A 14,581-nucleotide genomic window follows, 5' to 3' on the forward strand; every position below is an offset into this window, starting at 1 on the left:
TGAGCCAGGCTGAGCAGAAAGAAAAGCGGGGTGTGAACCTTTTTTGAGTGGTCATCTCAAATTTGAGTGGTCATCTCAAATACAGTTCGTAGGACAAGACATTTGTAACGTTATGGTTAGGTTGAGTCTGCACACACAAGCAGAACATGAGACTGTGGAGAACAGTGAGGATCTGGTAAATAGTGGGTCAGCCAAGATCTATCCCGAAGTAAAAAATAATAATAATAGTAATTTTAAAAAGCATATATTTGTTTGGGGCTTCCTCACCTGCCACAAGGGCTAGTGATATGGCAGTGCATGTCATTCAGAAGAAAACATTTCTTAGGTATTCCTGAGCAAGTGATTGAGTGAGCAGAAATAAGAGAGGGAAGTGGCTTTTCACAGAATGTGAAACAGCTTGTTTCCAACTGATTTTTTTATTTTACTTCATTTTATTTTTAACTTTGAGGGTTTGCCTGGGCCTCCTGGAACCACAGGAGACAGAGGACCAATGGGAGAGCCAGTAAGTTGATCCTTATGCCTGCTTTAAAATTTTTCCACATATTGTACTGAATTCCCTAGTAACTCAAGCTCCATTTTAACAGGATTTGTTGTTGTTAGCAGCGGTTAGGTAGGAATTGTGGGGTAATTGTTTTAAAACTACAGGGCTAGGGTCTGCCTCCCTTGCTTAGCCTAACTTGTAAATAAGGAGACCTGTTGATCATGTTGGGAAGCACTGAAGTAAGGCATGCACAACATAAGAGAGCATAGCAGAATCTGGATTGCAGTGTTAGGTGGCTTTACTGTGTATTGAAATAGACATCCAAGTTACAGATTATGTAAATGCATGTGCCAGTACTGATATTAGTGGTGTTTTTTTCAGACAAATTTTAGGATTGTTATTCAGAAACTCAGGAACCACATCTATTTGGCAGGTTAAAGTTTCAATAAAAAAGAGACTGTTCTAATAAACCTCAGACATTCCTCTGCTGAATGGATTCTTGTTCTGATTATTATTATTTCGAAGCCACACTCACTTTCATGTGGCTAATGTTGTAACAGGCGAACGTGAAGGATCTGCAGCAAATACATACAAAGTACTGAAATGATAGGAATACTATTGCATCACCATCTCTGGGGGTAAATCAGATTATGTAAGTACAGTTAAAGAGTGTGTGCTTTCCTAGAAGGGGGACTTGGGGAAAGGCTGCCATTTAATAGTGCAAAAGCCTGAGTTGTCAAAAAATGTGTGTTTTTTTTTTTTGCTTCTGAAAGGTTATTTTGTACATCAAATGACATACAGTTAATTTAATTTTTGAAAGTGAAAGTTGATATAAAGTATGTTATTTCTACTATTATTTCTAACATTATTAAAAGTTATTTCTAGTAATCCTTAGGCTGACAGATGCTTATAGAAAGCCATTGAATACTGGAGAGGTGCGATCTAGAAAAATTCCAACAGACAACATTTTAGAAATGTTAGCAAATTTTCGTTTGAATAAAATTGCCTGTTTACTTCAGTTACCAACTTGTAGGAATGGCAAAATGTGTCTACAGAAAATGTATTTTTCTAACATCTGTTATTGGATTCATGTCGCTTTTTCTCTTCCATATAATCTAATCTATTTTACCTAAGCTTAATGTTGTGACGTCTGAGAACCTTGGGCAATTCAGTGAAAATCTTGTTTGCAAATTATCTGCTGTTAATGGTTAAAAGGTAAAAATCCCTATATTGCCCTGTTCGGCATCTGCATTTCCCTGAAAGTCACAGGGGAAAGATGTGTTACCAACCCAGCAGGATTAGCTCTGTGTGAATACTACGATTTAACTCCTGAATCAAACTTAAGCTTTCTGACAGTTGCATTGTGGAATGTCACGGAATTGCTGCAAACCAAAACCTAGTGGACTTAGTGTAGCCCAAGTGAATTATCAACAGGAAATTAACTCCAGTTTCAGTCATTCTTCACACTTAAATGAATCTGTAGGTTAAAATAGATGCATCTGCTGAAGTGTTCTCATTCACATGCAGTTTACATTGGTACTGCAAGGAAAGAACAGACGTGTGCGATCACTGCCAAGTCATCAGGAGGAGGAAAACCATATGCATAGTTTGTAAGGAGGAGGTGAAATAAAAAAGAGTAAATACTTGGTCAAAAGGCTTCTATCACCGATATGAGTAGCAGCATCTTTACTTCGTATGAGATTTAATAGAACAACAAAATGTTTTGAATGTAGAATCTCCTTAAACTCAATGAGTCCAAAGGAGCTAAATGGGTACAAACTTTTTCAGAGTTGAGACTGGATACATCTAGGGGGTTGATTTGTCTTGACATATGTTCATAGTGGCTCTAGAATCAGCTGTAAGCTGTTACAAGCAAACTCTCCTCCCCAGGCATGCAAATCCCAGTCCATATGCAGAGGTGGAGAATCTAACATGCATAGAGTTTGAGCATGCTGCTTTAGGAAGAGATCCGTGCATGTGTTACTGCAATCTATTATTTATAGTAGGGCTTATAAGAAAATGATCGTACCATATTTACTGATATTATCAAAAAGACTGCCACCTTTACTCCATTGCACCTCAATGATTCTTCTCTATAAACATTGCTAAATCCACAGTGAAGCACACAGTAGTTGCTTTCAGTTAATTCTGTACCAGACTGTAGGCTTTTCTGCAAAACAAACCAGACAGTCTAACAAACCTTAATTAAACAAAGTCTCAGTTAATCAAGAGGGGAGCTTAGTTCAGATAACAGTTTACTTTTGGTCTATAAGAAGAGACATCTGTGTTATTCTTGGAAATCTGTTATTTTGGTGTGAAATCTGTTATTTCACTGTGTCAGGACTGGCAATGAGGTCTTTGGTACTGTATGCTTTCATGGTACTTGCATACACTGTGGGATCCAGGAGGAAAGACAATGAAGTATGCTACTTTATGCCAATTGGTAGAGTTCTGAAGAGACAAAGTCAAGGCTGTACAACATAATTCAATGTTAATTAAATGATGCAGCCAAAATTTTGTTTAATGCCAGGGTCCAAGAGGACAACCAGGGGATGTTGGCACTATTGGAGAAATGGGTTTGGAGGTGAGTTTTTAATCATCTATATACTAATTACAAACACTCAAGCAACAGAATATCCCTAGACAATGTGTTCAGAAATTATTTTCTTGATTACATGTAGCTGACTGAAATACCATGAGCTGCTGAGAGTCTCTCTTACTTAAAGCTTTTGCAAAGCAATAATGTCTGAACCAAGTACCGCTTTCTGTTGTGAGCTGTTGTCAGGCATGCGTTCATGACATCTGTAGTAAATAACTTGTGGGGGGAAGAAGAAACATTCTCCTTGCAGTTAGACAGCTTATCCAAGACTGGGGGTTTGCAACTGGAATGGTATTAATCATATGTCCTTGCAAATGGTAGATGAAGAAAAGCAGCTGCAGGCAGTCTTCTTGCTAACTTTTGCTTCTATTTTTTGCTTTGTTTTTAATATCTCTTTGAAAGAAGTATGACAAAATGAATTAGCCACATTTGCAATGAAGTAGCTGAGGGATGAGCTCGCTTAGAACAAAAGGAATTTGGCTTCTTCAAAGAAATGCACTTCCTCAGTCACCCAGAACCCAGTCCTCTGAATGCCTGTTAAAAACCAAAACAGAAAAAGGTTAAAATGTAAACTCTACAAGATGTAATCTGATACCATTAACCCTTTGAAAGCCAAAGACCTGTATATTTATTTTCCAGTGTCTGTATTTACTTAACTCCAAGCCTAAGCAGTGATGGAGTAGTCAGTAAGATTTCCAAAAGGTAGATTATTGCTTAGCTTACTAGCAATTTATAATGAAAGGTACATGCTTAGTGGTACTACTGAGTCTTCAGAATATTACTGCTCCATGGTACAGTTCTGAACTCCCCTACACTCATCTTCTGTCAGTCTCTAGTAAGACCAAGCAACAGTTCTCTCTTATTTTTGTTTTTCAGACATGCAGTTCTCTAAGTGTCTCATGTCATATTTTTGCTTGTATTTTGGCTGTGTTATTTAGTAGTAGCAAAATTATTATTGATGATCATGAGTAAGAATAGCTCTTGTACCATGCAGGGACCTCCTGGCCCTGAAGGAGAACCTGGACTGCAGGGAGAACCAGGCACAAAGGTAAATGCTGAAATTAGTCTCTTGGGCTTTTTACATTCTCCAGTTTCCAAAAATAAGGAGATCAAAGTGATCTAACTTATTAGCCAAGTAGATAGCGATAGAGCACATGAGCCATTAAGCAGTGTTATCATGATGATTGCATTATCTGTAAACACCATCATTGTTAGAAATATCAACTTCAAGATTTAATTTTCTTGTGATATTCCAGGGAGACATTGGACCTGCTGGGAAGGTTGGAGAACCAGGCGACCAAGGTTTAAGGGTGAGCTCTGGGTAAATCTTTTCCAGAAAGAAAAGTATGTTACAAATGTGTCAGAAATGCAAGTCAGAAAACCTTGATTTGTCAGAAGATTTTAAGGGAATGTTTGTAATGCCACGACAAGTTAAAAAGAGTATTGATCGTGAAGTTGAAATTTTTCTAAGTGTCTCATGTCACAGAGACCCATGAATAAGTAATTTGAGCAGGAAACAAAATCCAAGGGTGTCTAGCCCAACTGTTAAGATAACAGCCCAGAATTCTGCTGTGTACAGATACCCAGTCTGGGTAAAATAATGGGAACGTTATAGTCCCAGCAGAGCAAGCTATCCCTCTGTACCACTGTCTCTCTCATGCAGCTGATTTGCTTCTGGTGCCATGGATCGCTCATTCAGCAACTAGTTTTACCAAACACTTGTGCGCCCGGTTATTCTTTCTGCACGTGTTTCCTCTTTTATGTGACAGTTGCCTATCTTTGAAGGATGATAAAAGCTTTTAAAATGCTAGAGGCAGGTTTTATTCAGAGCACTTGTAAAAGAGCATAAACCTTATCCTTTTAGACTTGAGCCTTACCGTTGAGCTACTCTCTTGTTCTGTTAGCTCCTTGCTGTTACCTTTTTCTCCTGCCCAAAATCTCTCCAGCAAGGTGCATTCCACAATTTGCCAGCCCTGGCAGAACATTAATACCTGGTATTGGTACACAATGGAAGCTCTGGACTTACCATACAGCAGGGGCAGTTCAATGTTAGGAAAAGGTTCTTCAGTAAGAGGGTGATCAGACAGTGGAACAGGCTCCTCAGGGAAGAGGTCATGGCAACAAATCTGCAGGAGTTCAAGAAGCATTTGGACAGCGCTCTCAGACATACGGTTTTATTTTTGGGTGGTCCTCCATGGAGCCAGGAGTTGGACGCAATGATCCTTGTGGGTCTCTTCCAACTTGGGATATTCTATGATTCTAATTGAGAAATACTTCTATGCCTGAAATACCATGTTATTAGTATAGGACAGCTTATATTTGCTGTTTTATTGTCTGCATCAGAATTTGCAAGTTGCCACTGTTTTTGAATATCAGGCCCTCAGAAATGCAAATATTCTAAAATGTCATAGTACATAGTACTGTTGGTAAATGATGAGTTTTTCATGGCCCTAAACTGAGTCACTGAATGTACCAATATAGTAGTTATCCACATAAACGTGGAAGTTTTGGAACAGAATAAATGTATTTTTGAGGTTACTGTAATTACATGTCATGTACTCTGAAACTAGGTAATCCGAGTCCCACTGTTCTCATCTTCAGTGTCACATGAGCATAGTATTACCTCAATTTTTAATGTTGATTGTCTTCTACATGTTCTGGTGTTCCAGGTTCACAGGGATGTAACTGTGTCACTGTAAATCTGTGAAAAATGAAGACAAATTATCATAGCAACATAAAAAATAGTCCAAAGTTCAGAAAATCCAAAAAGACAATAAGCATATATATCACAGAATCACAGAATAGTCTAGGTTGGAAGAGACCTCCAAGATCACCGAGTCCAACCTCTGACCTAACGCTAACAAATCTTCCACTAAACCATATCCCTAAGCTCTACATCTAAACGTCTTTTAAAGACCTCCAGGGATGGTGACTCAACCACTTCCCTGGGCAGCCTATTCCAGTGACTAACAACCCGTTCAGTAAAGAAGTTCTTCCTAATATCTACCTAAACCTCCCCGGCGCAACTTTAGCCCCTTCTCCCTCGTCCTGTCACCAGGCGTGTGGGAGAATAGACCAACCCCCACCTCACTACAGCCTCCTTTAAGGTACCTGTAGAGTGCAATAAGGTCACCCCTGAGCCTCCTCTTCTCCAGGCTGAACAGTCCCAGCTCCCTCAGCCGCTCCTCATAAGACTTGTTCTCCAGGCCCCTCACCAGCTTCGTAGCCCTTCTCTGGACTCGCTCAAGCACCTCCATGTCCTTCTTGTAGCAAGGGGCCCAAAACTGAACACAGTACTCGAGGTGCGGCCTCACCAGAGCCGAGTACAGGGGGACAATCACTTCCCTGGACCTGCTGGCCACGCTGTTTCTTATGCAAGCCAGGATGCTGCTGGCCTTCTTGGCCACCTGAGCACACTGCTGGCTCGTATTCAGCCGACTGTCAACCAGTACTCCCAGCTCCTTCTCTCAGGCAGCTTTCTAACCACACATCTAAGACCAGTCTGAGTTCTTCCAAGGCAATACGTTTACCTGGAGAAGTTCTGTGAGTGTCAATAACGTTGTTTTTAATTGTTCATTTCTGCAAGGGTGAACCAGGACCTCCAGGAGAAGATGGTATTCAAGGAAAAGATGGCCCAAAGGTACATTCAGTTTTTATGGCAGATGTAAAGCAGTCATATTAATTTAAAGACCAAAATATCTATTTGCTCCCCCCTCTCTGTTTCACAAGGTCAGCAGAGCCCAGTTGAGTAAGCTTAGTTCTAACATGGGAGGCCCTATATATTATAGGCTTTCCTGTGCCTTTTAGGCACAGACCTGCTCTGCAAGCTCAACAAAATTGAATGGCTTGACAGAGAAATGCAAACTGAAGAACTGAGTACATCTTACTTCCTTTATGACCATTATGCTGGACAGAGTGAGCCCAAAGTTGCTCCATGTCCTCTGTCAAATCAATTCTATGGCAGGGACTGTGCCAGGTGCAAAGACAGGGGATGTCACACCCTCAAGGTACGTGGAGATGGATGAAGCAAAATCTATCTGGCTGAAGAAGGAGTGAATGAATGAGATAGAAAGGGCTTTACCCTAACTTGGAACCTGATCTGAATTTGACTGGAAAAATTCCCGTCAGTTTTAGTGTGGTGGTTTTTCAGTTGTTGGTTTTTGTTTGTGTTTTTGTTTTTATGGTCAAACCTGAAGATTTTGAATTCACTTTTCTCAAGAATAATTAATTTTGGAACAGTAACTTGACTAATTTTATTTATTTATTTATTTATTTTTGCTACCCTGTAGGGAGACCCTGGAGAACAGGGCCTACTTGGAGAAGCTGGTGAAAAAGGAGAGATGGGGATACCAGGAATTGTCGGACCCCCTGGTGAACCAGGCATGATGGGTGTCCCTGTAAGTGTTTTCAAGTTTAAGTGGGCTTTTTGTAATTCTTTTCTTTTTAATTTAGCTTACTTTTATTTTTTATTTTCTGTTTTTCTATTGCATTAAAGATTAACGTCTTTTTAAACTAGTTTGTCTCCCCTTTCTATGTGGTTCTGCTTTTCACAGCTGATAGAGCAACAAGTGTTTTCCTCATCTTAAATCTGGGGTCTCTTAGCAGACAGTATTTCCTCACACTTGTCACCTAGACACACACACCATACAGCCTGGTGTCTCTCACTTCAGATTTCTCCCCTCCAGACAACCTTCTGTTGTTAGTCTCTATCCTCACCTTCATTTGGAGACTGTGGGCAATTTAACAGAATTAAATCATTCTATAAATTTTTAAAAATGTCCAAAGAAATTACTGAGATAATGTATCCTACCATAAACTGTGCTGTAAGATGTTTCGTTGTTCTGTATCTTTCCCCACCTAATGGCTTTGTTTGCTGTCCCAGGGCTATTTAGTTCTTAGTTTAGATTAAAAGTTTGTCAGGACAAAGAACTTTCATTTTGAGCAGCTTGCAAATAATGAAGCTCTAGAACTTAAAGCATGCAAGATCTGTCTCCAGTTGAAGATTTTGTGCTGATATTCTCACCAAATACATGTTTAGCTGTCATTTTTAAAATACACTTTAACACCAAAAACTACATCTAAAAATAACATTTCTAGAAAAAGTGATATCCTTAACATTGAGGTGTCTTTATGTGGAAAATTACTGCAGCACAGACACCAACAGCAAGGGATTTCTTAAAGCATTGGATTATAGGGCCTTCTTTGCTAAGAGATCCAAGACAGGTCAAAGTGGCTTAAAACCAGTATCATGTGATAGTAGACACCACATAATCCAAACTAAAACCTGCTGGTGTTTCCTGATCAGTTGCCATTGGAGGATGGCCTGTCTTTCCAAACAGTGACCTTTCTGCATTGCTGGCAAGGTGATGTAAAGACATCGTTATGGATGCTGTCCGTCCTATGCTGGAACTGACTTCCAGAAATGAAGATGTGCCATGCCAGGAAGCCCTACTTCAGCTGATAGTTCTGTGGTGTGAGGTCATGTCTTTGGTGGCACTTCTCTTCTTCCCTTGTCAACGGCCCTGTAGTGAGACAGATACTAGAAAAAGCAAGGAGACAGAAGAAAGAATTTCATGATTCCATTTTGTTCTTAGAAGACACTTTTTCTTCAACTAACTTCATTTTGGTGCCTCTGTGAAAGGAAATAAATGAACTTATCATTAAATGAACATATCACCAGTTCCTATAGGTAACTAAACCAGAAATTGCAGATGGAGAGAGAGAGCAGCACACACACACAGATCGAGTAGCAAATTAGCGTTGGGATCCACAGTCAACATTGTTAGGTCAGTTTGCTTATTTGTTCTGGCATAATGCCTAGCACCTAAACTTCATCCATATAATCTGTTTTGCTGGTTTTTGCAACTTCTTAATGTAAACTAATCTTTTAGAGCACAGTTTCCAAAGCAAGTACGTAGTCTTAATTCAGACATCAGATTCCCTTAGCAAAAATTGTCATGTTCTCATTCACAGTCCTCTGGCTGCCTTCACTGTAGCTCTTATGTGATGATGGAGTCTGAGTAAACATCAGTGTGGAGGGCCAGCTGTTAACGGCTGTGAGCACTATCCTCTCTTCCTCTAAGCCTCAGTGTTACAATTTGCTTTTTTAAGTCTTTGGTTCTTCACAGTGACCTACTCTCCTAGTAAAGGAAGAAAGTGCACTTTCAGCTGTCAGCGTGCTGGTAGCTCACGGTGTGCTGCAGAACGATTTTAGTTTCTGATACAGTAATGTCACCCAGACTTTTTTACTTTTTTGGATTGGCAATTCTGGAAAAGCCGGAATGTTTTGTAAATTAAAATTATAAAACAGCTCAGCCCTGGCATATCTGCAAAATATGTAATTAACTTGTATGGAGTAAACAACATCAACAGTGCTGCTGTGCCTCAGTGAGACAGGCGGGTCTGGTGATTCGATGTTTGGGAGGATGTGGTTAGCAGGGTATTTTTCATGTTTCTGTTCCATGCGTTCCAGAGGCGGCTGCAGTCCCTCCTCACTCATCTTCCCCAGCATCTGGGAGTGTTCAGATCATGATTTCGGTTTGACCTCATTCTAAGGATGTGGACAGCTCATGCCATCCTGGTTTAAACAAGGAGATGGATTACTTATCATCAATTATCTGGGTGTTCTATTGGGGATGAGATTAATATTACGTTTTACTTAAACAGATGCATAGGAAGCAACATATGTACTTCACAGATCAGTTTAAACTCTATTTATCATGGCTCATCACCACAGTATCTCTAAAAATATTATATATAGAGAGATAAATCTCCCCCTACCCAAAACTGAAGCTGAATTACCTCCTTGCCTTCAAAGAGCTATTGGGCAACCTGAGACCAGTGAGCTCTAGACACTTACAGCCCTTTGGGAGAGTCATTTTTTGAAGTGAGCCAGAGGGCAGCAGGGTTGTAGCTCCATGCACTCCTCACCTGGAGGCAACACACCCACTTACACCATCACCAGGAGGCTGGTGGTGGGAGGCACTACCACTAACTGAGTTAGGGTGCTCTACTGCAGCAAGTTGTGTCAGGGCCCCGCTCTTCACACTTGACAGCCCCAGTTTTGTTACTTTTCTCCTGACTGTGTATTGCATTTCTCTAAATCCAGTATTTATCTGAAGCAACTTTAGTAATAAAGTAATATTTTCTGTCTGGACAAGATTTATTGGTTGGTGATTTTTTGTTTGTTTTGTTCTTCATTTCCAAAGCATTTTCAGTACTTTGATAAGTGATCCCTTATGTATGTCCATTTATTTCTGCTGTTACTTGAAACGGTCCTACTGACTTTCTCACAGCAACGCTTAATGAGATTTTTTCCTCCCACCTCTGTGTATTACAAAAACCTGCTTAGTTATCCAATTTGGAGCACAATTTTAATGTTTCCAGGGCTTTTCTCAATCATTTCTTTTTCTCTCCCTAATTAATATACAGGGTCCTGAAGGAACACCAGGAAATCCAGGTCAAAGGGGACGTGTAGGAAAGAAGGTAGTATTTTTCTTCTTCCCAAATTCCCTTACTTTTGTCTGAAATTTACATTACAAAATAATTCCATTCAATCCCTTGACACTGTTGAGAGCCAGTCAGCACCATAAAAGATGTCAGGTTTTATGTGTTGATAGTTCCATACTGCAATCTAACGATAAAACGGAACTAAATCTATCCTTATTTTCCATCACACTTCAAGCTAATTTTTTTTTTCTTAGCTGTAGCAATTAGAGTTGTCATTGTTCTGCACTTGATAACTTTTGAGACCTTAGGAAACTTAAATTTGGATCAAAATGTGCAACTCAGATTCTGCTGCTATTAAAAAAGTAAAGATTTGGCTAAACCAAAAAAAAATCTCTACCAGAATTATTTTTTCCACTGCAGAGTTCTGGGTTTAGACATTCTAAAAACTACAGTAAATGACATGTAAATATAATAATCCTCTTAAATAATGCTGTTATATGCTTTCATTAGGCATTTAAACTGCATTTTAAAAATTGTATCAATCTCTTATTATTTTTAATACAATAACACCAATAGGGGGAAAAAGGGCAGCTTGGCCCTCCTGGAGAAATTGGACCTGCTGGTGACTCTGGCCAACCTGGAGGAACTGGTCCCAAAGGTGCAAGAGGAACTCGGGGCCCCTCGGTTTGTACAAAATATGTTTATTTAAGAGCTCATATATTTATGATTTAGCAGTGTCGTGTCTCTCCATGGAAGGAGGCAAGTCACAGGTGTAGCGTGTACAAATACCACCAGCCGGAGATGGAGATGCAGGCAGTGCTTAAACTATCTAGAAGTCCTTCTCAGCCCCTGGGTACTGATGTGTACCCTGGCCTTTCAATGTTAGCATGAGACCTATGCACCTTTCCAGGCAGAAATTCATGGACCTTCAGGAAGTCATCTCATGTTCTGGTGATGTTCCTGATCTGGCAATCAGAGGAGCAGGATGGCAGGGCTTGCCATAGAGTACACATGCCCCACAATCCAGATATAACTTGACTGATGTTGCTGTTCCTTAAAACTTTCTAGTTCCAAGAAAAGAAATTGTGGGGTTTGTCATGGCATAAAGAAAACCTTAGTCATGGCTGAAACAAAGCATTTCAGCTGAGGACGTCTCATCCTATTGAATGGGAGTCTGGTCCAAAGTTAACTGATTAAAGGGTATTTCCATTAATTTTGTGAACTTCTCTCATCACAAGCTCTCTAAGCATGCTTCACACTGTGTGATAGCAGATGCAAAAACAAATGCACCCTCCAAGCAACTGAGGCAATTTGCCCATCTCACGGCTCCAAGGTCCAATACCATACATAACCACTGAATGCAGCAGCATTGTTTCCCACAACATGTGAAGTTTAGAACTAAAGTAACTATCTAATTTTCAAGAGAGGGACTCGAACTCTACTTCCTAAGGTGAGGACCACCATCAGCTTCTCTTGATGTTCTTTGCATAGTTTCTCCATGCTTCTGAAAGCTCAGATTCATTTGATCTTAATTATGCACTGAGATTATAAGGTTAGGACCGAAAATTTTGACCATCATTTCCACAGCACAAGGAAAAGTCCAGTATACTTTAATGAAAGAAGTTGGAAGTAACAAGGAAGTAATCTGTGATTCTCAAATCTCAATATCTGAAGCTTTTTCCAAGTGAATACTTTATAAAGTATACATTCCTGTAACATTTTATAAGGGAACTAATTATTCTATCACTGATTATTGCTTTTAATAGGGACATCTAGGAGGAATGGGACCAGAAGGAGAATTAGGAATTCCCGGTTATGGGGTGAGTTTTTTTAATGAATTCATGTACACACACAATCCTGTGTAACTATGGTGCTCTAAATAATTTCAAATATCATGTGAGGTCTGTATCTAGAATACACAAATGTATTGTGTTTCAGATACATACTATTATATTACACCTGATTGCCTACTCAGAAGTGTTAGCCTTAAGCAGTGGTGACTGTTTTTTGTGAGTTCACCTGCAGTTGTTTTTTTCCCTCAGATTAGAAACTATTGTTTGTCCAGTGCATCCCACTCTATTTGTTAATAAAGTTCCTGTGACATTACTACGGCTATTCATTATAAAGAGAGTTCAGCAAACCACCACCTCTGTTTACTGTCTGGCCAGGCAGTTTCCTTTCCAGTAACAAAACCAAGGATTGAATGAGGTTATCTGAAGGGCATAAAAATGTTGTGACTTTCACTGAAAAATAATTACTGTTCTCCGATGATCACTATAGATGGATTGAGTCCTGCTCCTACAGACCAGACTGCCTTGTCTACTCCAAACAGAAATGTCCATCTATGGCCCTAACCCTGAAGTGAGAACCAGCCCAGCTCCCCTCACTTACATCAAGCCCTGCCAGAACCTTCAGTTTCTAACTGTGCACATAGGTTTTCCTGCACAGAATAATTTTTCTGCCTGTGCCCATTAATTTTGCAAGCAGCAAAACATAATGACAACAAGCATCTAAAAAATGAATTCTTTCTTTAATTATTTGTGTTGGAACTAATTTTTGCTTTGTTTTCTTCTTTAGGGCCACCAAGGTCCTCCAGGACCTTCAGGGCCCCCAGGACCCAAAGGAGAGAAGGTATGAAGATGGATTATACTTTTCTATCATTTGAGTAATCATAAAGGAAAGAAATATTACTGTAAGCTCACTGTTTTCCTCGGAATGCAGCAAAGCCACCATTTGGAGTTTTTATTAGTATTGTGAGAGAATATGAAAAGAAATAGAAACTACAGAAACTGATCATTTAGATGCAGAGTTCTGAACTGTAGTTGAAATGTTTGAGGCTTTAAAGCGCAAGGTACCCATTGTAAAAAATGTGTAATTGTATCAGATAGCACCACTGCCCTCAGTAAACACTGCTGACAGCAATAATCAGCGTGGGAACTGCTAAGTATTCACTTAACTTTAAGCCTGTGAGTACTTCCATGGATTTTGCTGAAAGTTCAACTATGATGGTCAAAGTTCTATGCTTAACATGAAATGTTAGGGGCAGGATATTGCCTCAGTGTAGCTATTTCAGTGTCAAATTCACTACTGTTCTTTTAAGCTCCACGTCCTGCAAACAAATGTGTAGGCTGAGTGAAGTCCGCATAGCCCCAGGCAGGTACTGGGATTCCTTTCAGGAAGATTAATTTAGAGTTGTGCCTGACAAAGAAACACATTCTTAGGTTAAGGCCAGTTTTGCAATGAACAGTGCTAATAGGCAATTAGTGAGGATTTTCTAAATAGCTTCTGAGAAAATCTTCATAAACACTACCTGAAACTTGAATTGTTGGGAGGTAGGAGTTTAACTTGCTTAGTTGCCTCTGAAATTTCAGTTTGATGCACTTTTGAAACCGGTAATCATATTCAAAATCTGTGCCTCTGCATTAAATATATTGGTAAATATCATCTAGAATATGTAATTGTGCTGTCTATTATTTGGATTACTTGGATGATGGCTGTTTCATATTTAAAATTAAAAACAGAATGATCCTGTTTATGCTGATCATTGGAGTTTTCTGGACACTTTACCTGTATTAAGTACATATCTCAAGACAGTAGAAGAATTAAAAAAAAAAAAACAAAAAAAAAAACCTCTTGCCAAATACCCTGTTTCTCCATTCCTAACAAATGATTATGTGGACTTTGTTCTAATACTAGTATTATTTTTTAATAGCTGCATTTAAAAGTAGAGCAAATACTTTTTTTTCGTCCTATATTTATTTCCTAAAACAACTGGTGCATGTTGAAATGGAGTTACCACTACCACTTCCACTGTATTAAAAACTGTAAGCATCACATTCACTAGTAGCATCTAGACAGTATGCTTTGTGGTGTATTACTAATAGTTAAACATATATGCACTTTTTAATCCATAAATTTATTCTAGGGTTACCCAGGCGAAGACAATACAGTGCTTGGACCACCTGGGCCCATAGGTGAACCAGTAGGTCTTTATTTCTCAAAAAAATTATATTGTATCTCAATACAAGAGACAACGCAGGCTCTTTATGAAA

The 14,581-nt window shown here is 39.3% G+C and overlaps 1 protein-coding gene across 2 annotated transcripts in view; it reads left to right on the forward strand.

Annotated features, from left to right (window-relative positions):
* The window catches only part of COL24A1 (collagen type XXIV alpha 1 chain), a 130,480-nt gene that overhangs the window by 89,915 nt on the left and 25,984 nt on the right, over positions 1-14,581 (forward strand). For both annotated transcript variants that reach the window (XM_035333325.1, XM_035333324.1), the window contains exons 32-42: positions 449-502; positions 3,012-3,065; positions 4,075-4,128; positions 4,337-4,390; positions 6,667-6,720; positions 7,370-7,477; positions 10,512-10,565; positions 11,106-11,213; positions 12,296-12,349; positions 13,107-13,160; positions 14,455-14,511. In XM_035333325.1, the coding sequence (XP_035189216.1) occupies positions 449-502; positions 3,012-3,065; positions 4,075-4,128; positions 4,337-4,390; positions 6,667-6,720; positions 7,370-7,477; positions 10,512-10,565; positions 11,106-11,213; positions 12,296-12,349; positions 13,107-13,160; positions 14,455-14,511 (705 nt within the window). The remainder of the gene's footprint in view (positions 1-448; positions 503-3,011; positions 3,066-4,074; positions 4,129-4,336; positions 4,391-6,666; positions 6,721-7,369; positions 7,478-10,511; positions 10,566-11,105; positions 11,214-12,295; positions 12,350-13,106; positions 13,161-14,454; positions 14,512-14,581) is intronic.

Source organism: Oxyura jamaicensis, chromosome 8 (genome assembly GCF_011077185.1).
Source record: "Oxyura jamaicensis isolate SHBP4307 breed ruddy duck chromosome 8, BPBGC_Ojam_1.0, whole genome shotgun sequence".
NCBI lineage: Eukaryota > Metazoa > Chordata > Aves > Anseriformes > Anatidae > Oxyura > Oxyura jamaicensis.